The 22,277-nt window shown below is 43.1% G+C and overlaps 1 protein-coding gene across 1 annotated transcript in view; it reads right to left on the bottom strand.

The window, feature by feature from the left end:
• ABL1 (ABL proto-oncogene 1, non-receptor tyrosine kinase) overlaps positions 1 to 21,793 on the bottom strand; it is an 83,060-nt gene extending 61,267 nt beyond the window's left edge. The window contains exon 1 of the mRNA XM_082327849.1: positions 20,928 to 21,793. Coding sequence (XP_082183975.1) covers positions 20,928 to 21,063 — 136 coding nt within the window. The 5' untranslated portion in view covers positions 21,064 to 21,793. The remainder of the gene's footprint in view (positions 1 to 20,927) is intronic.
• Positions 21,794 to 22,277: the final 484 nt, after the last annotated feature.

Here is a 22,277-nt window from a genome sequence, read left to right on the forward strand (position 1 = left end):
CACTATTAAGATAATCAATAAACCTAGGCACTAATTCCATACCCACAACACAAATGTTTTACTGGGTTAGGATAAAACCTCAATTGCTTGTTACATGCAGCAACTACCTTCTAGCGGGGGGCAGACAGACCCTGAGCAGTAATGATGTCACGTACGCTTAACTACTCGTGCACGTCAGCCAGCGTGCCCGAACTGCATTCGATTTTTCAGTCACATTGCTGCTCCCAGGCAGGGATCTAGCACGTACATCACTTCTACCACTTACCCAGTTCTGGTTGAATGGGAAAATTCATTATTCATTTAATTTTAAGTAACAGCCAAAGGACCCAATCAGCAGCAGAGTGCCCCAGTGCTGTGCTAACGCAGATGAGGAACAGCTTCTCTCTGATGCAGCGGTCTCAGTGCCGTAGTTCTTGGGTTAAAAATATGCCATCACTTTCTTAAGGGACTCGAAAGCAGAAACAAAGCCATAAATTATTTTCTAATTGCTTAGCAGTGAACAAAGGCAGAAAAAGACCTGCTGCGTCCCAACTCTTCCAGAGGCACACGTGAATAAACAGGACTGCTGGAAGTCTAACAAACTGACAACCCATCCCAGGGAACACAAAGAGGAATGTTTGCCTAAACACTGCCTTTCACCAAGACTGTAATCAAAGAAAAAAACCATGTATGATAAGAAAGATTCCTGGTGGTTCTGGCACAGTGATTATTTTCTACATAATTGGGAAAGTTTGGAAACATTTGAATATGCCATTTTGCTGGCATCCTTTCAAAAAAAGAAAAAACCCAAATGGCTGTAGTTCAAACAGCAAACAAGGGCCCAAACCAGTTACTAAACCAAAGCGTTATGGATCCACAGGACAAAGCAGCACATTTCTTCACATTTTCTGCACTATGAATGAAGAGAGAACGGAAGCCCGTACAGATATCTGGTATTAGCCTGTCCACAGGACAGGGGTATAACTATTACAAGTTAAAATAATCAACTTGCTTTTATCGAGGAGTCAAACAAAAGAGCAGAGAGGAGAGCTCCAGCTGCATATCGCAGCAGGGACTGGACTGGGCAACGTGACACCGTCAGATATTACGTCCTGAACATTAGCCCTCCTGTGACGAGCGCTCAGTGGGTCCAGGTTCGATGACTTTGAAACTGATCCATGAGCCATACTAGGTTTGCAGGAAATCATGCCGTCTCGCATTTTCTGAAGCGACTAGAGATTAAACAAAGAGGCAGAAAGATCATGAAAAGCGAAAGAATGGGAACGGTGAGAATACCAGTCAAAACAAGTGAGTAACAGCAAGAGAAGAAGATAAACTGGCCTTCTTTCTAGAGAAGCATGAAGATCTCGCTTAAAAGCTTCTTACAACTATGGGAGTTATCATTTCAACATCCTACCAAAAGACAGCATGTGCTGAGCAAACGATGCGCTCCTCACGAGAAGATGAGTCCAATAAAGACTGCTTCTGAAAACCCACCGAGCGCGGGGAGCTCCTGGATTGTGCATCAGCTCTCCCTAGAGGCAACTGCCTGCACGGAAAGGACTTAACCTTGGTACAACTCATACGTGGAAGGGAAAGGCAGCACAGTCTGCGCATACAAGGTTTGGGTTTTAATACAAGTTAATACTGTTTAGCTGAACTAGGCCAACAGAGGTAGCTGTGGAATATAATGAGATTGTGATGGAAAGAAACGCGCAGCCTGAATTTTTAAGCCACAAAACAGCGCTGACTAAGCCAACAATTCATTAGTTACTTCTTCTAAAGCTGGGAGGGGGAGAAGAAGATATATCTACTGAAATACAAGCTAAATCACACAGCAGGTATTTCTCAGATGCATGGGAATAAAGTGCATTGCAAAGCATTATTAATGTTTTTCATGTAGGTCTGTTACAACACAGTTTATCACCAGCTGCCTTCAACAACCTCAAAACCCATGCCTAAATTAACCCGGAGTCTTCCAGAAAACAAAACACGCAGGAGCACAGCCTGAAGGGGATCTGACTGGGCTAAGCTGTGCCATTACTCCAGCAGTAGCAGTCGGCAGGCTGGCACACTGCTGATTTACACCCACAAAGCCCCCGAAATGCCTCCACGTGCAAGAGCGTAGCAGCGAAAGCAGCCGTAACGCATAACCCTTTCATTAGTCATGTTGACAAATCAGAAATAACTCAAGATATCTTAATTACGAAGCCCGAAATTCACTTTCACAGCTCACCAGGAGTAGTGGGAAGGGAGTCAGTCCTTCAAGGGAACGGAATGAGCTGGTTAAGTTGTTAGGGATGGTAAAGGGGCTGCAAATGCTGGTTGATAAAAAGTTGATAAAAACATTTTAATGAATCATTCCTAAGATTAAGGGTTTTTTCTACATTGTTATTTTATTTTCAAGATGCTTGTTATCCTGTAACAACTGAAATAAAAAGATCATCCTGAATTTCCCCATTAGCACCCACAAGCCCTCGAATAGGCATCCCAAACCCATGTAGTCCGAGTGACTAAACCATCAGCCACAACCCATTTAAGAGCTCCTTGCATAATAGCCCTATTGAAGGCAGTTCTGGAGGGGGACTCCACGTGTTGACCCCGGGCAGACACAGCTACATTCGCCTGCAACGTAGAGGTCTGGCACAAAAAGGTGTTTTGTCCAGGAGGCAGAGAAACAAACCCCCAACACACACCTCCCCGTGAGAAACCCTACATCGGTCAGCTATGGAACACCAGCGCTTTAAGGCATTTGCGAAGTGAAACGGGGGTAGGAAAGCCTGCTCAAGCCTCCCCGGAGTAAGCAGGGATTCCACCAGCTGCCCAGGAAAGACGTAACATAAGCTGTAAAACTAATTTCAGCTTCAAATAAGGAGGCGGCACCTCTATATATCTCTCTCTAATTGAGCAGGATAGCAAGCCATCGGGACAGCAGAGGAAATCTGCTCTTTTCCTCTCCCGGGGAAATGTAATGACATGACGGCAAAGTGTTTTTATCAGTTCCCCAGACTGCGAGAGCCGACTCTGCACCATTCATCAGGAGGAGAATGGACCGGGAGAACAATCAGAAATCCATTAGCAAGCTGCCGCTCGCCTCTGCGGCTGCCTGAACTCCTGATCAAATGTCAGAGCACTGAATGGCTTATATTACTTGAGAGGAGGAAAGGATCGGGGAATTGTTTCAAACTGATAAAGATATTATTACAATTTTTAGCTTCTATTAGCATGAGGGTAACCATTTGCAATTTACATTGTCCCTTTAACTAAGTTTCTCAAATCCGGGACAAAAAGCTTCCAGCATAATTAAAATGGAGAAAGATCTGTTCCAGTACCACCAACTCACACCACAAGGAGAGCGGTGGGGAGAGAAGCAACAACCGGAGATGGAGGTAGGGCTGCTCACTGGTTGTGTTTAATGCTTTTACTGCCTGCATTCAGAAGCCAGGGCTTCACTGTGAAATACTGCAAACTTGCAAGAAAATAGCAAGAATTACCAACGCTGCTATTTACTAGCAGGGGTGTGACCCCATAAGAATACATTAGCTCATCATCAGTATTTCGCCCTGCTCTTCTGCTAAGCTGCAGCTCGTTTCTGCTGTAAGTAACACTTTGTTGTCCACGGTTCAGAGCACAAGACAGATCCAAAACTAATCTGCTCAATCAAAATCTTCCCCTCTCCCAGTTACTTCTTCCCTTAGACGAAAGGTGATTAGACCATTTAAAAAGCAGTGCAAATAACCAGGTTCATATATACATCTGTACATTAAAAACAAATGTCCATACCACCTCTCTCCAATGTTATTTATGATGTGCCTGAAAGCTATTATCTGAGCTATTATCTGGCACAGAGACTAGAATAAGATATTCTGAGCGTATTAGCAGCATATCACATATTGAAATGATTTGTGCAGATTCGCTCCCTTCATATACTGTTGATGCTTAAGAATTTAAAGCAGGAACCTTGCATATGTACTAGGAAGTAGGGAAAATAAATAATAATACAAAATTTTAGGAATTCTCCAGTGCAAATATTTCCAACTGCAAACTCATTCTCATTATCTTTCATCTGCCAAAAAAACCCAATTAAAATATCAATCAAATCTAGCGATCCAGGTAAAAGTCTTAAACTGCATCTTCGGTTCAATAACAGCAATTACTGTGTCATTGTTCTCAACTCATCGAGCTCCTCAAATGAGATCAGAAATGACTACAGAAAAAAAAAAACAAAAAACGACAAAATCTCAACAAAAATCTGTCATCCACAATACCTGAATGACATTTGAATCGCGATATTTTTACCTCTAAAAGAGGTAACAGTGAAATGAAATTAAGGTTGTCAGCATTTCCGTTATGAAACGCTGGCCATAAAAACTACTACTGTACAATCTTCACGTTTTTTATTCACTGGAATTTTTCTATTTTTCAAGTAAAAGTCAGTCTGGAGCTTTGAAGTGTGCTAAAACAACATGGCAGTATTAGATCCTCGAGCACTAAAGCCTACTGAGCAAGGTTGAGATACACTTACTATGACACTGGAAGCCCAGTGTGTGTACAGTGTTTGTTTTAAGTGCCCAGCTATCACAATTTACACACAGGAGTAGACCGGTGAAACGGCAGCTGGTGTCATCTTAAAGCTCTGTTTATTTTCCGCCAAGACCAGAGGAAGCGCGTATCCAGCTCAGCACCCTCGCAAACTATTAAAAAAGCACTTTAATCCACACGAGTCCCAGCAACTGTCCTTCATCTGCACAGATCAGACTATGCACATGGACATTAAAATAGTGTAAACAGCGGAAAGGACTAGAGCTAGTAGCAAAACCCTTCAGCCACTCCACGTGCTGCAACATGCAGCTCCAGGTCTATCAGTAGTCCCGCTGCTTTACAAGTGGAGATCTCCTAAGCAAATTGCTTGCAATGATACCCGCTAAATTATCTTTTATTTCAGAAAAGCCATTTAGGGGTATTTAGACTCCCTCATATGCCAAACGTCAGCTGAGAGCGAATCTTCTTTAAAACAGAAGTTAAGAACCGATGGAGGAGGGGGCAATTTGCTTACTGGTAACAGGTCTCAGCTTTTCACGTAACGCAGCCTGGCTGGGATCAGCCATCACTAGCGTCCGAAGGTGCTGCGTGGCTGGTACCAGATGAGATGAGCTATTAGTTATGGCCCAGGTCCTACAAGACAGACGTCCTCACTGCAGTCCGTAAGCACAGCCATCAGCCTCGCTGACAGCCTCAGCAGCTGGGCAGGTGGGCAGCACATACTAAAATGCCCTTTCTCTCTCTAAAAAGCCCACAACCCTTCCACCGGGCACCACAGCCAAGTGCTCACCGTCACTGCCTGCGGATCTTCTGAACTGGGGACTCTTCTGCCAGGGGTCTCAAACTGGCACCTTTTAAAGTGCTACATTCATGTAAATAAGTTATTTTTTTAAAGAACAAATTAGTTGAGCAAATTCTATGAAGTTATTTCATTTGTTTTTGCTCCTGTCCATTTATGCCAATCTGCTGCACCTTCCCTTGGAGAGGTTATTAAATGCTCTGCTAATGGCCGCCAGCACTCATTTAATTCTTCTTAATGAATGTATGAGTGAGTAGCGGAAGCTATTATGTAGGGCTTAATAAAGGGCGGGAAGGAATTTCCTAAAATTTATTGCCACAGGCTGCTGCTTGAAGATAAAATAAATGTAATTGCTTGGAAGGGGAAAGAGGAGGATGATAAAATGTCCCTAGACGTGAGGTAAAAAAAATACCAAGTGCTATGAACCAAAATCTCAAAGCCCGAAGGATCGCAAAAGCAAGATGGCCTCCTCCTGGCTTTTAGCTTTCTGTAATCCTTACGATGTTTTCTTTGAACATGGATGCTGAATGACGAACTCTGTCTCAGCTGGAAGGATTCTTTTACAACACTAGAAAGACAACCATTCATTAAAAAAAAAAAAAAAAGGCATTAATTCAGACAGCATCTTATGAAAATATTTGCAGGAAAGGGACAACATGGAAAAAAATGGAAGGAGAATGTTTCTGGACTACTGAGTCCAGCAACACAATGTCTCCTCAAGTACAGGGTTTACGTATGAAGGAGACACATAACATTATGCTACAATTATGTTTCTTCTGTCCCATCGCTGTTTTGGTCAGGGCTGATGGAAGATGGGAAATTGCCAAGAGGTGGAACTGTGTGTTGCTTCTTCAATTTCTGCTACTGTTTGTTAAAAGAAATAAAAAGCAGCAGGCTGAACGAGAAAGAAGGTGTCTGAACTGGAAGTCGTGAGTGTCTGTCCCGCACCAAAGTGCTGCAATGGCAGCACCAGCCTGCCAGCAAGCTCCAGGTCAGACCTCAACAACTGGTGAGAACAAAGTGGAAATCAAAAGACCCATCCTATGGTATCGCAATCTAAGAGAAAAATACAGGTTTTCAAAAGAAAGCTTTTTATTATAACGCACAACAGTCTTCTGTCCACCACTCAGACGGTATGATCCAGTCATACAGATGAGTTCGGGTAAAAACTTTGATCAGTCTCATCAAGAATGCTGAAAAGCAAGTTTCCCAAGCACAGGTCTGATTTTTTTGTTTCCACTAAGCAGCTGGAGGCAATATTTTGCACATTAGAGACTGACAAAGTATTGACTAAAATCAGACTATTCACGAGTTACACGAACTTACATGTTTAATTAAAGCAGCAGCAATCTGAGATTGCAACACACTTGTGATTAGAGCAGTAGCTCAAGAGTTCCAGGCTGCGGTGGGAGGAGAGCAGCGACGTCTGCACAGCGACTTACCCCAGTGCCACCAGCATTTCAAGTACAGCGGCCCCAAAAAGGGCACCATCAGCCTCTAAGCACCATCTTCCCAAAACGCAGCAGGGAAGAACAACTACACAGAACTATAGAAAGAAGATGTCAAAATAGCAAATTGAGTGGGCAAGGCATCTCTTTCCCTTTACATAAAGGGGCAGAAAGAAAGAAATACTATTTTCACTAGCAAGCTAATAAAGCCAAGAGCTTAAAAGCTGACCCAAGAAGAAAAACAAGATTAGGTTTGCTCTTTTTTGCTGCTTAGGGCAGATAAAGCCCCTCTCAGAAAACCACCATTTTTCATGCCAGCTTTGACCGTGTTAAAACCAGGAAAAAAAAAAAAGGGATAAAATCAAATTTTTCTTTTTTAAATCCTTGGCAGGTCACCTGCAAGTGCAGGCCAACAGCTTTTCTAGCAGGCAGTAAGAAATTATAATTTTCTTTTCTAAACAAGGATTTCAGTTCCTTCGGCTCAATAGCAGGATTTTCATAGTCCGACGGAATACAAAGCAATCAGCCAACCTGCAAGAGCATCCAATTTGAAGATGGACAGTTGCTTCTCCAAGAGAAAAAGCAACAATTTGGTAGAGACAAAAAACAAAAGCAAAACAAACAAAAAAAAAAATCAAAGACAAAAAAAAGCAGCTTTAGCACATGAAGACAAAAGGTGAGCAGCTACAAGATGAGCATGAAACGTCAGGGGATATACTACACAAATTTGCTATCGGATAGGCATCTACCGGAGAGCGTTCTACACGAAGAGTTTATTCTTCCCCCACCCCAATGAAAAATCAAAGCAAAATGAATGTGCATCACATTCTGTGTATCAGCACTATTACCTTTACAAAAGGCAGCGCTTCTAATTTAAACCAGCAAACACAAATTATCCCATCCCTGAGTACCTTCAGGCACTTCCAGCCTTCTCTTAACCCTCTAACACTCCTGTGAAGGAGTCTTATTACCTATTTACATGGGCTCATAGAGCTGGAAGTTGCAGCTTTACCATGACATAAAGACAAAGGATCTGTTTTTTGACTTACAAACAAACGAAGCAGGTACCTGGTAACTACCCACGATGTGCATTGCTGTCCCATGCTACAAGGAAGAACGCAGCATTTCATTTGCCTCGGCACTGGCGCATCCCTGGAATCACTACCTACACAAACCTCAATTACCCAGCCTGAAAATACACATTTTGCTTATCCAAGGACAATCCCCGCACTGAGGGGAAATGACTGGGGGGGGGGGGGGGGGGGAGATCGCAATTCTTCTTTCAATCTTTCAAACGTAACACTAGCTGATGCCAGGCAGAAAGAAAAAGCTGGCTGTGATGGGCTTTTTTTCGGTTTTATTTGGTTTGGTTTTGGTAGCAAAAGTTTTCATTTCTACTGTGTGCAAGAGCTAGATGTGGGAGGAAAAGCGTAGGTGGCATAAGGGAAAGCAGGAGCGAAGGTCCTTGTCGCGGTTTATCTGCGGTACACTACGTTTCAAAATAACGGGAGCTCTGTCATCCAGGCTGGCTCATAACCGCCCCCGCAGCAGGAAGCGGCAGAAGAGCCCCGGCGAAGCTGCGCACATTCCCGTCGTCCTCCTTCCCCCGTCCGCCTTATCTGCTTTTACGTGCGCGTCTCATAAAACACCCGCAGGCCAACCCCTGGCGAGGCCAGCTCCTCAAGCCAAACCTTTCATAAAATGTTCCAGGTACGATCCCAGGCTAAAAGCAATTTTCTCACCGCAGCAGCAAACCCAGGATGCTCAGATTGATGCGTTAGCCTCCGAAATCAAGAGCCAGGATGGGCGATTTGTACTCAAGAGGAGTCGGAGGTGTTGCATCGTGCAAGGGGATGAATACAGGCAGCTGCCAGCACCCAGGTCCCTGGCTCTGCTGGGGCTTCCTTCGGGCAGGACCTGCATCCACACAACTCTGCAAAATAGCTGGGCCCACAGCAATAGTGTCAGGGTTTAGGTGCACGGACAGAACTTCTTAGCAAAAGCTCACCCACGGACCTCCCCCCACCCACCCTTATTTTGATTTTTGCCTAAAGTATTACACTCGGATTTTTTTTTTTCTTAACACTTTTTTGATGAGGAGAGAGGAGCAAGGAAAAGTGCCCAACCTACTCTCTTCTGATTTATTGTAGTCTAAAAAAATCCATACAGCTTTGTATTCAGCAGCATTGTGATAATAATTTTTAACTGTACTGCATATTTGTATCCATGTTGAATAAATCAGAATTTCTTTACAAGTCAGGAATGCACCCTATGATTACTTTTTCAATGCAGCTACCCTTAAGTAACACCTTAAGAAGCTGCAAAGCTCTCATGGACTCATCCCTTACGCACACTGCACAAACGGGCGCCTCCACGGTGGCTGGCTATGGATACAACCACAGACACACCAAAGCAAGGATAAAGAGAACTCAAATCCGAGTGTGATTGTGTAAGACTGCAGTAAAGAGGTCTCCGAGGTAGAAGAGAACACCTTTACTTACATGGGGTTGGTTTTACTTCTAAAATTTTTAGAAGTAGTACATTTTTAAAATTCAGCTGCTAGCAATTCCGATTTGAGAATCATAAAAAGTACTATATTAATAATTAAAATGTAAAATGCCTGTCTGATTCGCTCCAGTCCTCAGTCCCCCTCCCCGAAGGGCTTGATTTGCCTTAGGGGAGCATTTCACAAAGCAGCACATCAACTTTCTGAAATACAACTTCAGCAGATGAAAGCCTCAGAACCACGGAAGAGCTGCCGTCCTTCTAATTCTGGAATTTAAAAACCGTGACAACCACTGAGCTATTTAAACTAATTCAAAGGTAGAACGGCCAAAATATTTCAGCCCAACCAAGCACTTCAGATACCACACGGTATAGTTATTTCAGATGCGGTCACCAGCAATCTCCCCATTTCAGCCACAACATCCACCCTTTATCAACCGGCAGACAGCGTTCCGTCATTGCTGCCCTGACTCACCGAGCCCAGGGGGATGAGGCACCCTCAACCCCGGGTGATTCAAGCCTATCTGGTGGCCATGAAACATGTCTCATACCAGGGGCTCCAGATCATCAGGTTCTGAAGTCCAGCTGAAGCCCACCACTTCCTAATTTGGGAACGTTGCAGATGAAGGAGGCATCTGAGCTGGAAAGCATCTGCTCTGTTGGTGACTGCGTCTTCCACCTTGATGTTTTTAATGCCTCTGTAGTTATGCAAGACTAAATGACGTGAACATGGCCAACACGCTGTAACATTCACTCTTCTGGGGAAAAGTAACCTAAGTTATCAAATAAGAACAAAAACACTCACTGGATTTGTGCTACTTATTCCAATGAGTGGAATGCAAATATTTCATGTTAACATTTCGTGATTCTTTGAATCCTTACCTGATACTAAATGCAGCACTGAACACTATTTTCATTTAATGTTCTTCAAATCCTGCATTGTTACCCATGATTACAAAGCCATGCTACTGCTCAGTGAAGTTTGCAATTATGCTCCAGAGAGGTCTCCTTACAACATTGCGGCAGGCCTTCAGTGAAATGTCATGCAGTACCTTTGCTTTGCAGAAGCAAAACTGCAGTAACCAAAATGATTATATTAGCATCTAAAGCTAGTATTTGCCTCCAAAAATCCAACCTTTATTATTCTAATTCATCCTTTCGCTTGGCTCAAAATATTACCTGCTTATTTAAGAGGCGTTATTAACACTGTGCATTTTGCCACCCAGTAACAGCCTTTAGGATTTGGCCCTTTCCAGACCCATCGCTGCAGCAGTTCTGGACTGAACTCCTAGAATACGTCTGCAAGCTGTACTTAGCGAGCAATACAAAACACACAAGGCATCTGCTGGTGTACTTGTCATACAAAGCCTCGCTGCATACCCACTCTCTACACGAGCAAGGTGAAAAGCACCAGTAATTCTTGCAGTGAGGTCTAATTAGACTGAGGTTTCCCCAACAGATTTTTTTCTTAATGACATGGAATGTGAAGGGTTGAGCAACACTTACACTGTCTTATGTGATCACCTCATAACAGTAATTACTACTTAATACCTGAAACATGATAGCACCTTGACATCCAAACCTCCGTGTGGGAGGCACTATTTAGACATAACCGACAATCCACAGAACCCAAAGAAACTGCAGCTTACTACATCAACAGTATCAAATGATGGGAATAGCTTCATCTTCCCGCCAGTTTATTTCCAGTAAAGGACATCTATTTCATATTAAATAGCTGCACATTTGGAAAAAAATGTATATAGCAAACACATTTAGTGCAATCCATCAATCGTAAAGGTTTGATTGCAGAGAATTTTAAATGCATCTTCTTATCCATCAAGTTAAATATATTTAAGAAGAAATAACAGCTTGGCATTAATTCAGATTTTTTCATTTGAGCTTTCCTAAGTTATTTGCAAACATTAGGTGTAGCCAGACAACAATAGCTCTAATAGCTGTTCCAGTAATTCTGGCTAAACTAGAATGTACCTTTTAAACGAACATTATGTGTTGTCAGATTTACAGAGGATATGAAGAGAGCTTAGAGCTAATAAAAATAATAAAAACCCATTCAAGCATACATATTTATAGCTTAAACTACTTTGCTAGATGCACTAAATCATCTTCATTATTATAAAATTCTCCCACCCAAAAGAGATTTGAGTAAAATAGAGTATTACTAGATTACAGCTTCGCTTTTGTTAGCATTGTTATGACTTCATAAAAGTTCAACTCCACAATTAGTTTTGTGATAGCAATTCTGATATTCACACAACACCAACTGTGTAAATAGCTGTAACAGGCTGAATACTGTTTTCAGTTATTCCCTGAGCATCCCTGCCAGGAAAAGCTCACATGTTTAGAAATGCTGGACACAATGCTACAAGAGGATTTACAGAATCAATTTCTATACTGAGAGGACCACACAATTTAGTATTAAAAAAAAAAAATAAGAAATATGTATATAATTTTAAAAAGTCAGTGTGGCATAGAAAAAGAGGTAGGGGTACGATATCAAATGCAGAAGACAGCAATAAGTGAAAAGGAATGCAGCACTGAAGACTATTTTTCTTTTAAAAAAAATGAAGAATGGGCTGAAATGGAGCTTGAGGAGGTGAGGGAGCAAGATTTTCCCATTCACAGCAAAAGCAAACATCACCTACCAACCTCTTTTTCATCAGCAAGCAAGCTCAGAAAGATTATAGGCTCTAAAAGTAACTAAAGAGACTTGACAGCGACTATTCCTGAAAATCACAGTTGCCACTTCTGACCCTAGTTCTTGCCATTAACTTTTGCTCATTTCCAAGACACTTCTTACTGCAGGGGGTTCGTTTTAACCAGAGCAAGTTATTAAAAAGATTCAAAGAAGACACCTGGTGGCCAGTGCATCAAATGACAGTTTAATTTTCTTAAGGGTTATTATAAAGGTATCGCAAAAATCCAAGCAAAACCAGTTATGTTTATTGCATAAGAGCCCTGTTGGTAACCCACTGTGGTCACGGCAGAAACTGAGAAAGCTGAGAACTCAGGAACAGCCCTTCACCAGTTACATTAAATGAGACAGCACCTAAAAAGCAGCCTTTGAAACCGGGCAACTTGAACACAAATGAAATAATAAACATTTCCTGAAAGCCCAAGCAATTTCCTATTTAAAGTTTCCATGTTCTTATCCCCCTACCATTCACACATTCAGCCTCTGGAAAAACAACATTGTTTATTCTGGGAACAAATACGAAAAAAAAAAAGGCCATGAAAAAGCCATCAGTTACACCAGGTGTGGACTGGCAGCTGATCAGCCCATTGGGGTCACTGCAAAAACCTGAGAGAGCTGATGTGTGTGTGTTGATAAATTCTGGATGCGTAGAGTAAGCGAAATTTCCTCCGGTACAGCATCAGGGTGACGGGAAACTCAGGGAACATGCCCAGGTCACGTTGTGCTTCCAACGGCGATGGACATCGGGCAGGGAACAAAGAGCAGGTCAGCAAAGGGGGGAATCCTGTATTTCAGCAAGCTTTGCCATCCCAAAACCCAGGCATTTAACAGGCAGCAGAATACGTAATTCAATATAGTCTTCATCACACCTTATTCCCAGCTTCTGAGGCCACCGTTCCCTCTTTGATGCAAATGTGGAGCGCAAAGCACAGCAGAATAAGGTTCAGCAGTTCACTATTTTATGAGCTCTAAGGGGAGACTGGACCAAACAGGATTTGCTACTGATGAGACAGCACTTTGAAGGATGAGTCTACGGAGAGGCAAACTGAACACAACTCAGGCCCTGGAAAGGCATACGAGAAGTACTGAGTTGATATGGTAGGAATAAGGTAGGAACTGAAGTCAGTCTAAAAGATGAATGCACCAGAATGCCTTAGAGAAGCAGCACTAATGGATAAGAAGCTTCTCAAGGCTGGCAACGACTAGCAATATTGATTCTTTAATACACACAATGAAACCAAAGTCTTAATGATTAATAATCTGTTGTGAAATTCTATTCATTAGGTAAAAACAGTGCACAGAGATGACACAACATAAATCAGGCAGTCTCCTCACTCATGAAAGAATGATGATCTTGCTTGTGTCTGTATAAATTAGCAGCAATCACTCTGTGGAAAAGCAAGCTCATGCTTTTCACAACCTAACCGATAATAGCAAGCAAGAAATGCTGGGAAAGAACAAGAAAACCTAAATCTGATTTCAACACTAACTTCAGAAAGTACCTTAGGCAAAGACTAAAGCAAGCTAGTATTCAGGACACGCTCGCCCCATCATTACAACGAAACCTGGGGAAAGGGACTCCTCCCAGAGCCTAACACACCATTTCAGCAGATTCATATCAACTTTTGCCATCAGGGCAGTGCAACTTCCAGTCATTTCATGAAAAATTATACTTAATATCTAAGTGCAGAACTGGCATTAAACGTGCAAGTTTAAAGAAAGAGCAAAGTTAAGAATTAAGGAAAGTTCTAACGAAGAACTAATTTAGTTAAGAACTAAGGAAAGACATTGCCTTAGGTGGCTTTACTTACTACAATTGTCTGGATGTTCATTACCCTTTTTGCCCAAGATTCTTCTTTAAACTGGTAAAATGGATACTCTGGTAAGCAGATTAATGACCTCTACAGGTTGTTTAGATTGATCTTCTGCAGCATAGAGCAGGGTAAGAGTTGACTGGTAAGACAGTCAAAAGCAAAGCAACAAGAGTCCCTCTTGCTTCTGCCGAAACTGCTCTGCACGTTCCTACAGTAATGGACTTTGGCGATTCACAACAGACCTTTTTATAAGGAGACTTAATACTTCTCACAAGAATGGCACAGTACATCTGAAATGACAGAAGACTGCCGGGTGAAGACACTGGCGCTCTTCATACGGCTATCAACAGTCATTGCAGATAGAAGGCAGCCCCCGCCCCCTGCCAAAAGAAAAAAAAAAAAAAAAGGGAAAGCAAAGTCCATCTGCAACAATAACTCCAGAAGGACAGTAGTATTTTAAATGCTTCCTTCAGTCTGCATGGATGCGAATCAATCAGAGCATTTTATACAGCTGAAAGACGGCACCTGTAACACACCGAACGTCCACTCCCACGCAGTACCACGGCAATACACGTTTTAAACCTTACGGTGTGGATCGAGTACACTGATGGAGCTGCAGTAACGTTCCAGGAGATCTGGAGATGCTACAGTGCTCAAAGAGGGAACGAGGCTTACGGCAGCGCACGATGAACCTTTACTGAACACACGACTGGTGTCGGCTGGATCTTAAGAGCCGGACTAACGACTGCGGCCACGCATTCAGACTGCCTGGTATCAGTTACCAGCATTCCTAATCTGACACCTTGCCAAGACACTGGTTACAGTCGCATCCACAAGTAAACACAGCACAACCGCCCAGGCCTGACAATACTCACCCATTTATTTCTTGTCTGCTTTATCAGAGTTCCTGTAAGCACAGCTGGAAACACAACCCTGTTGTTCCAAGACACGACACAACAGCATCCCCACCCTAAAACGACAGTCAACAGGACAAGACTTTCCAAGGCCATTTTCACCTTTCTGCGCCCTCATGATTTGCCACGTGCCACCGAGCCCATCGCAGAGGGCACCAGGGGTGAAACTCGGGATTCCCAACTCTCGGCAAGGGGACCGTGTCAACTCCTCACTTTCAAGCTTAAGATTTAAACTCTTCAATTTAAAATACTGTGAGTTCGTTGATAAATGTTGAAGTGTGCTGAAAGAGATGATCGCTTACAAGCAATGATTTCTGTTCTAATACCCTGCAGCTTTCTTGCCTCCCTGTCCCAATCTTCTCACATAGCCTTCCTATTAAACTTTGTAAACAAGAATGCAGAACCAGCGCAATCTATTAATGAAAGTTTGGCATACGAGCAACCACTACCTATCCGTCATGAAAGGGATGAACTGCTTAAACATGGCAAGTTATCAAAGATTAGCCAGTGCACAAAAGAGAACTGCTTTTGCCCAGGAAAAGGATTAGCCTTCCCCATCATCATCATCTTCCACCTCAGCGTGTGGAAAAGCAGTTTAGTAAGTCTTAGGTCTCTTTCCTAACATATTCCAACCCTAGATCAAGTTTTGTGGAGGAGCTTCTTAGCAAAACCTACTATTTAATAATTGGAGCAGGAAAAAATACAGCAAGAGCTTTGTATGACGAAAAGGGATATAGTCAGAGGCAGTAAACAAATCTGCATTTGGTGCGCAGCAGATGTCAGCATTAACCAGCCTAATACTGAAGCACATCCAAGTTGGATACATAAGCAATGATCTCAAAAGCTGGGGATAAGTCTCTCCTAATAGAGAGGGAAATTAAAGTTTGGGAGCTGCCAAATCTCCAACCTAACAACGAAGAAAGTTTTGTCAGTTTAGAATGCAGACCTGCGATACTGAAGGCAGGCTCTAAATAATGGACTCCTATTAGGCCGATGCTAACGATACAATTTCAGGTGAATGGTCTAAAGTGGAATCGGGAGCAGTAAAGCAGCTTCTTTCAAGTCTCAGGTTTTGCAGTTGGTAAAGCAGACACAGAGTATAAAAATGCCCTAAGGAACAATGGAAAGAGATAAATGCAGGGTTTGTAAAAGAAACAGACTTCTAGTATGGACGGACTCTCATTTAAATCATTTTCATGTATGGGCAATGGACTATCTAATAAATGTATATTGCATATAAAAAAGATATATTGACCTCACCTGTACGATAAAGGATGATGAGTACAAAGTCATATATTATTGCTTGATCACAACCTGCTCTGGACCACCCAGCTGTTAAAAGTACATTCCAAAGCCGTACAGTTCTTAATAACATTTTACTCACAACAAAAATATAAATAAAACTTCTTGGAATTATGCATTTTCCTACATGGTATGAAAACAATCGGCATTTCATAAAAATAATAAACACCAATATAATTATAACAATCTATATGGTAGTATATAGTTGTATATGCTCATCAATCACTAAGTCCTGAGGAAGGAACCAGTTATAAAGTAATTTACTCATTTTCACAATCCAAACAGTTGAAACATGAAATTTAACAGCATAAAACAAGATAGATTATTAAACCTAGAGACTCTTAAAAAAAATCAATTTTTAATCAATAATATAGGACAAGATACTTTTAAGTTTTTTTTTCCAGTAGTGAATTTCATAGGGCATATCTCCAACTGGTAGCTGTGGCAAGCTTATGCTATGGATCTATTTTGTACAATTATTTCCTAGTTAAAGCACTAAAACTTTCAGCACCCTTGTCAGAAGAAAAGTTCAGATCCAATATGAAAGAGACTGTATAGTAGGCTGACTTCAACTATATTCAGCACTAAAGGTATAAGAAAAATGGATCCAGTTCCTGGAGTTCATCTCTCTTTACAGTAATGTGAGCAGCTCCTTTAAGCTTCCCTATCGCTTGTCTGCGGAAGATGAACTATCAAAAAGACCACATTTTATCACTATGAGACAATAAGAAAAGAACATTCTTGTGTGAGTGCTTTATCAACTATATTCTAAAGATACTTGAAGCTCAAAGCTGAACAGCTATCACTCCCTGCTAGCATAAAGGTGTAACACAGATTCAATAAGAAAGTTCCTTTTCTTTCTACCAACTTTACAGTTAGCCGTATTTGTATTACTTTGCAGAATGTATCAAACACAAAACAATGAAAAAGTTACACGATCAGGTTGATCTCTATCAGTGATCCATTGCATGTAATGAGAAGCAGCATATAAGAAAGTCTCGTACTCAAAACCTCTTCAGAAGGTTTCTCCTTCTTCCCAAATCAATTATTTCTCGGACTGCCAAAGCAAAACTGGCACCAATGACAGCAAACATGTACATCCAAGCTGTAGCATCATTTGAAAAACCTATATTTCAAGATATCATTTACCATAATTTCCCACTGTTAAACCCAAATGTCACACTCCAGTTCCCACCAACATGCCCATGGTAAGATGGTCCCTATTCCCAGTCAGCATCACAATCTATGCATTAAAGAATACATATAAAACCCAACCTTTCGGGCTCGCACAAGCAGAGACGCTGCTCAGGATTTCACCTCTCAGAACACTGTTCTGCTGCTGACCAAGCAGCACCACGACAGTCAATTGCACGGTGACTGGAATTCAAAGCTGTGGACCAAATCTACCACCTTGCTAAGCAGTTATCCCACCATCTCTTCTTCACCTCAGCATCACAGGTCTAATGATTAGAATTCATTTTTTAAAGCTTTCAGGTGCTGCTTTTACTTGGGAGATACTGTTCTACCAAGATGATTCAGGGGATCTGCTCATCGTTCAGCACAGCAACACCTATCCAAGACAGTCAGAGAAGGTGCGGTGTTCACCGATCACTCCAGTTAACTACTGCCAACCCTGGGACTGGAGTTGAGCCCTGTGGGAATACACCTGAACAATTTGTTTCTTTCTTTTCAGAAGTCTGAGTTTTGCGGAAATTAGTGTTCCGGAAAGGCACAAGATACACTAGTGTGCAAACTTCGATCTGCATTTACAAAGCCTTTCCCGTTAACTGTCTACAGACCACAGCTTTTCTCTCAGTTGGATGTTCTCAAAAAGCAGTGACTATAGACTCATTTCTCAGCCAAGAAACGCACGGGGGAAGAGGCAAACATTCCCTTTATACTTTCTCTCGATTTCAAGCTTGCAAGCATTCTAAGAGATGCAGCAATCTGTGTGAAGATGAAATCTATAAAACCCCATCAAGGGTTAGTCTGCTGCCCAGGGTAGCTACATCAGAGTGACCTCCAGCTTGCAAAACACCCTTGGTGCAGAAAGCAGCAAGACAAAGAAAGAAGTCCAAAACTTGCCCATAGATTATTTTTTCCCCCTTAATGCGCTCCTCAATTGTCAACTCATGACAAAATTTAGAGCCTTTCTGCATTATTCTCACAGAACATTTGACCACCAGCAGAGCTTATTTCTGGCCAGCTGCCTCCTTGCTTTTCAGAAGTCTCTCGATGCATTGCTTTGAGTGCTATGGAGAGCACGACGACTGAGAAAAAATAACTTCCCTGAAAGTTATTTTGCCTGTAATATTTACTAAACCTTTCAGCTAAGATTCAATACCACTGAAGCAATTAAGATCTTCAGTGCCCTGAAAAATCACTGCTAAGTGTCTGCTGAATCAGCCTTAGCAGAGCGTACCAGGTCGTGGTCCCACTGAAACAGGGTTATGAAACAGCTTTACCAAAACGCAACCATAACAGGAGAGCCACGTTACTACCAACTCTGCATTTTTTTGTTTTATCATGGGTTTTAGTATACAAGAATTTCAAGCAAATACCTTTAAGAGTTCGACTGTCTCAAGGGGTTTGCTTGGTTTGCTTTAAGCAGCCCACCCTGGAATTTCTCCTTAAACATTTCTTAGTTAGGAAAAGCAAGAAACATGATTTTCCTGGGACAAGCTAGTTCCCACAGTGTGGCAGAGAATCCAGATACAGTGTTTGGCATTTAGAAGCAACTGTGTAATCAAAGTACTGAAAGACAAACATGCAGAAATTTAAGCCCTGAAAAAATGCCAATCTATCTTTATGAACTACAGCCTATGGAACCATTTCTGAATAGGACTGAAAACATTAAATACTATTCTGTCCATTAATTATAAAGTATGTCAGACTATATATAAGACAAGTTATCAAATTAAAAAAATGAGAAAGATGATTAACTTTCTAAAACGAATGTTCTTTCCTCTGTATTTTTCCAGGTATTTTAAGATAGCATTTTTCAGGATAGGCGCAGCTCAAACTCAGAACAGAGCTGAACAACAAACAACGGTGGTACAGCCTCCTACTGTCTGTACTTCGAAGAACCATTTAATACCCTCAAAGGAAAAAACTTTTCCTCATGTGGCTAAGCGAGGCTGATCTTTTGCAGTTCTCTTAACAGATGTACTGGCCTTGATGTCCCCTTTCAAGTTTATTCTTTTCTAAATCAAGACACTGAGGTCTCTTGTGGACATATGGTGTATGGACATTATAGATGCTCTTTTTCTTTGCAAATGTGCTAGGATCTTCTGACCTCAGGTCATACCGGCAAGAAGTTACCATCTGCCTATTCCTGTTAGATGATCAAAAAGGAGCATTTCTGGCTCTTCTACTACATCAAAACACCGAAGGTAGTTAGAATATTGTACTGCTTGCAGTTGGCGCTCTCACTGTATCTCATCTGACCTTGAAACTCTGTCCAAAGTAGTAAAAGCAGCAACCAAACTGGGGGTGGAGGAGCGGGTATGTCACAGGACTGAAAGCAGAGCTTGGGAAGAGCCAGCAGTGGGTTTATCATCAGAGGGCCAGGTTAGCCCTTACATTCTCTAACCTTCTCTTAATTACCTTCAATTTCCAAATAACCTCAACACACAAACATTGTGGGGGAAATCAGAAGAAATAACATTGATGTAACTCAAAACAATATTTCAACACAGTAGTACATACACAGCATCTCTCTCTGTGTCTTTGCTGAGCACTGCACAGGATTTCTTGGTCCCTTCTAGAAACAAAGGATAAGAGAAAGTTTGAAAGCAAAGGCCAGCTAAACCAAAACTGAACCAAAACTCTTCTACTAACTACTAGATTGTGCTCTCAGACACAGCAAATATTTCAATTTTTAATTATATGATGATTATAGATGCAGTTTTCTTTTGTTCACGGATAAACTTCCTCAAGAGGACAAAACTGTTGAAGAAGCTTTGCCAAAATCCCATTCTCCAGCAGAAGATAGAGGCCAGTAGCGTGTCTTCTCAAAGAACACTGGAACTGAAAAAGCATTATGCAAATGCAAGGATTACTCCAAAAAGTTTTAATGGAACAACGCATTTCTGCGTCTCACTTTTGTAGAGATGCCTTCGGTTTATAATTTCTTTAGTAATTTTTTTTAATAGAAGGAAAAAAAAAAACCAACATTTGAAACAGTTCCTAAACCTACCTCTGGCTCCTACTGAGCTTTTCACTCAGCTTTTTTCCTGAAATTCTCAGGCCCCTCTTATTTGTGGAAGACGAGCAGGTGACAGGGTTGCTGTACCCCTAGCTTGGCCACTTTTAGCCTCTAGCACTTAAATCCATCACAGCATGAGATGAAGGCTTAACCAGCTATGAGAAGCCACTAACCCAAGGTGCTGTAAACACACTATGCAAATTAACAAGAAGCTGTTTTATTCCAACCAGTCGTCACAACAGCAGTATCCACAAACTTTCCAAAAGAAGCCTATTTTTCCTCCCAAGTAGCAGAGTCCCTTTCATAAATTAAAGAACAATTATCACTGACCATCACCATCAGGTGTGCTTAGTTTATACCCACAAAACAGACAACTCGAAAAGGATGAAACACTTTCCCAGACTCTGAACTGAACATATCTAAGGCAGAAATGAGAAACTTGTACATTAAAATGTTACTTCCTCATATTTTGCGTTTAGCTGTGTAATAACCTCTGCCCAGGTTTCAAGCAATCTGACCCAAGTTAAGTATTTTCTTAATAAACAATCACAGAGGATTTGCCTTAAGAAGTAAGGAAGAGAAAACAAGACTTTCATAAAGTACAGTACCTCTGTATCTGCGCCATGCCCTTGAATAAATCCATATTGCATCTAGCTCGGCAAATCAAAACTAAACCAAAAGAAATACCAATAGAAACCTCTTACCATGTTCAACGAAGACATTACAGTGTGGGCCCCCATGCCTCGATGACTCCTTCTTCCCTGCTCCTTTGATAAAGTGCAGGGCAGGCAGACTTGGCCTCCTTTGGTCCCCAAGAACTTTTCCAGGCTGCTGCCCCATAAAGTAACTATGGGCAGCCTTTCCCAGGACGAGAAGTTTTTGAAGAAGTCTGTGATCCCTGATCTTCCAGGCTGGGAAGGAGCTTTGAAGGAGAGCGTATTTAAGGTGGGTGCGCTGGTTGCACTCGCTGCGTGATAAAAGTCACTTGAGGTGAAGAATTAAGGCAAGTGCAGATCCCTCCAATGCCTTTGAAGATGGCAACAAGGCTCCTTAGGTGACTTTACGCAAAAAAAATGAGCAGAAGTTCCAACTGCTTAGCAATGACCAAGAGTTACCAAAGTTTCAGGTTGCCATATGTAGTGCGTCTTCCACCAGTTAAAGGAGAATTAGTTCGTCCCACAAGCAAGAAACCACATGTAGGCTCACCCAGGGCAGGAAACAGCCATTCCCACTGCAACCAGTGTCAAGGTTTCTTTTTTTTTCCTCCTTTTCTTTTGCATAGCATTGAGTTAGCAAAGGCCAAAGAGCCACGTATTTGGCTTCAAGTATCGTTGAAGTCGAGCAGGATCAAGTACGCTGAAACCATGCCAGCTCGCAAGGCGCGGCAGGGGCAGCTCCGGGCCCGGCAGGCTCCACACGCTCCTTGGGGCGAGGGAAGGGGACGGGGGGCTCCTGCGGTCCGGCCTCACAGCGCCTGGCCTTCTCCCATCACAGGCCTCGGGCCGCCCGCACCGCCGCTAGCCCTCCCGCACACCGGCGGAGGCGAAGCGGGCCAGCGGGGCCTGGGGGGCCATGGTGGCGTCGAAGCAACGCTGGGGCCGCCGGGCCGGCGCAGGTGGCTGCCCTCCCGGCCTGCCGCCCGCCTCAGGCCGAGCCGGGCGCCGGGGACGGGATGCGAGGCCGGGGACGCGCTCCGGGAGGCCGGTTCCTGCACAGCAGCCAGAAGAGGTCAAGCGGGGGTGACCGGGCCGGCTGCATCCCCGCGGGGGAGGCCGGCGGCGGGCAAGGCCCGGGCGGGCAGCGGCAGCGGGGCCGAGCCCGGCCCGGCCGCGGCGGGACGCGCGGAGGGGGCCGGGCGGGGGGCGGCGGCGCCGGGCGGCCGCACGCCCAGGGGGGGCCCCGCCAGGCCTGGCAGGAGGAGGAGAACGAAGGGCCGCAGGGCGGAGGGGGCACCCCGGGGGCTGCCGCCGGGGGCACCCGCGGTGCGGAGCGAGAGTGGCGGGGGGCGGCTGCAGGCGGCGAGGGAGATCCCGGAACCCCCGGCGCGGCGCGGC

This window comes from Platalea leucorodia (assembly GCF_965183815.1).
Source record: "Platalea leucorodia genome assembly, chromosome: 15".
In the NCBI taxonomy this organism is placed as follows: Eukaryota; Metazoa; Chordata; class Aves; order Pelecaniformes; family Threskiornithidae; genus Platalea; species Platalea leucorodia.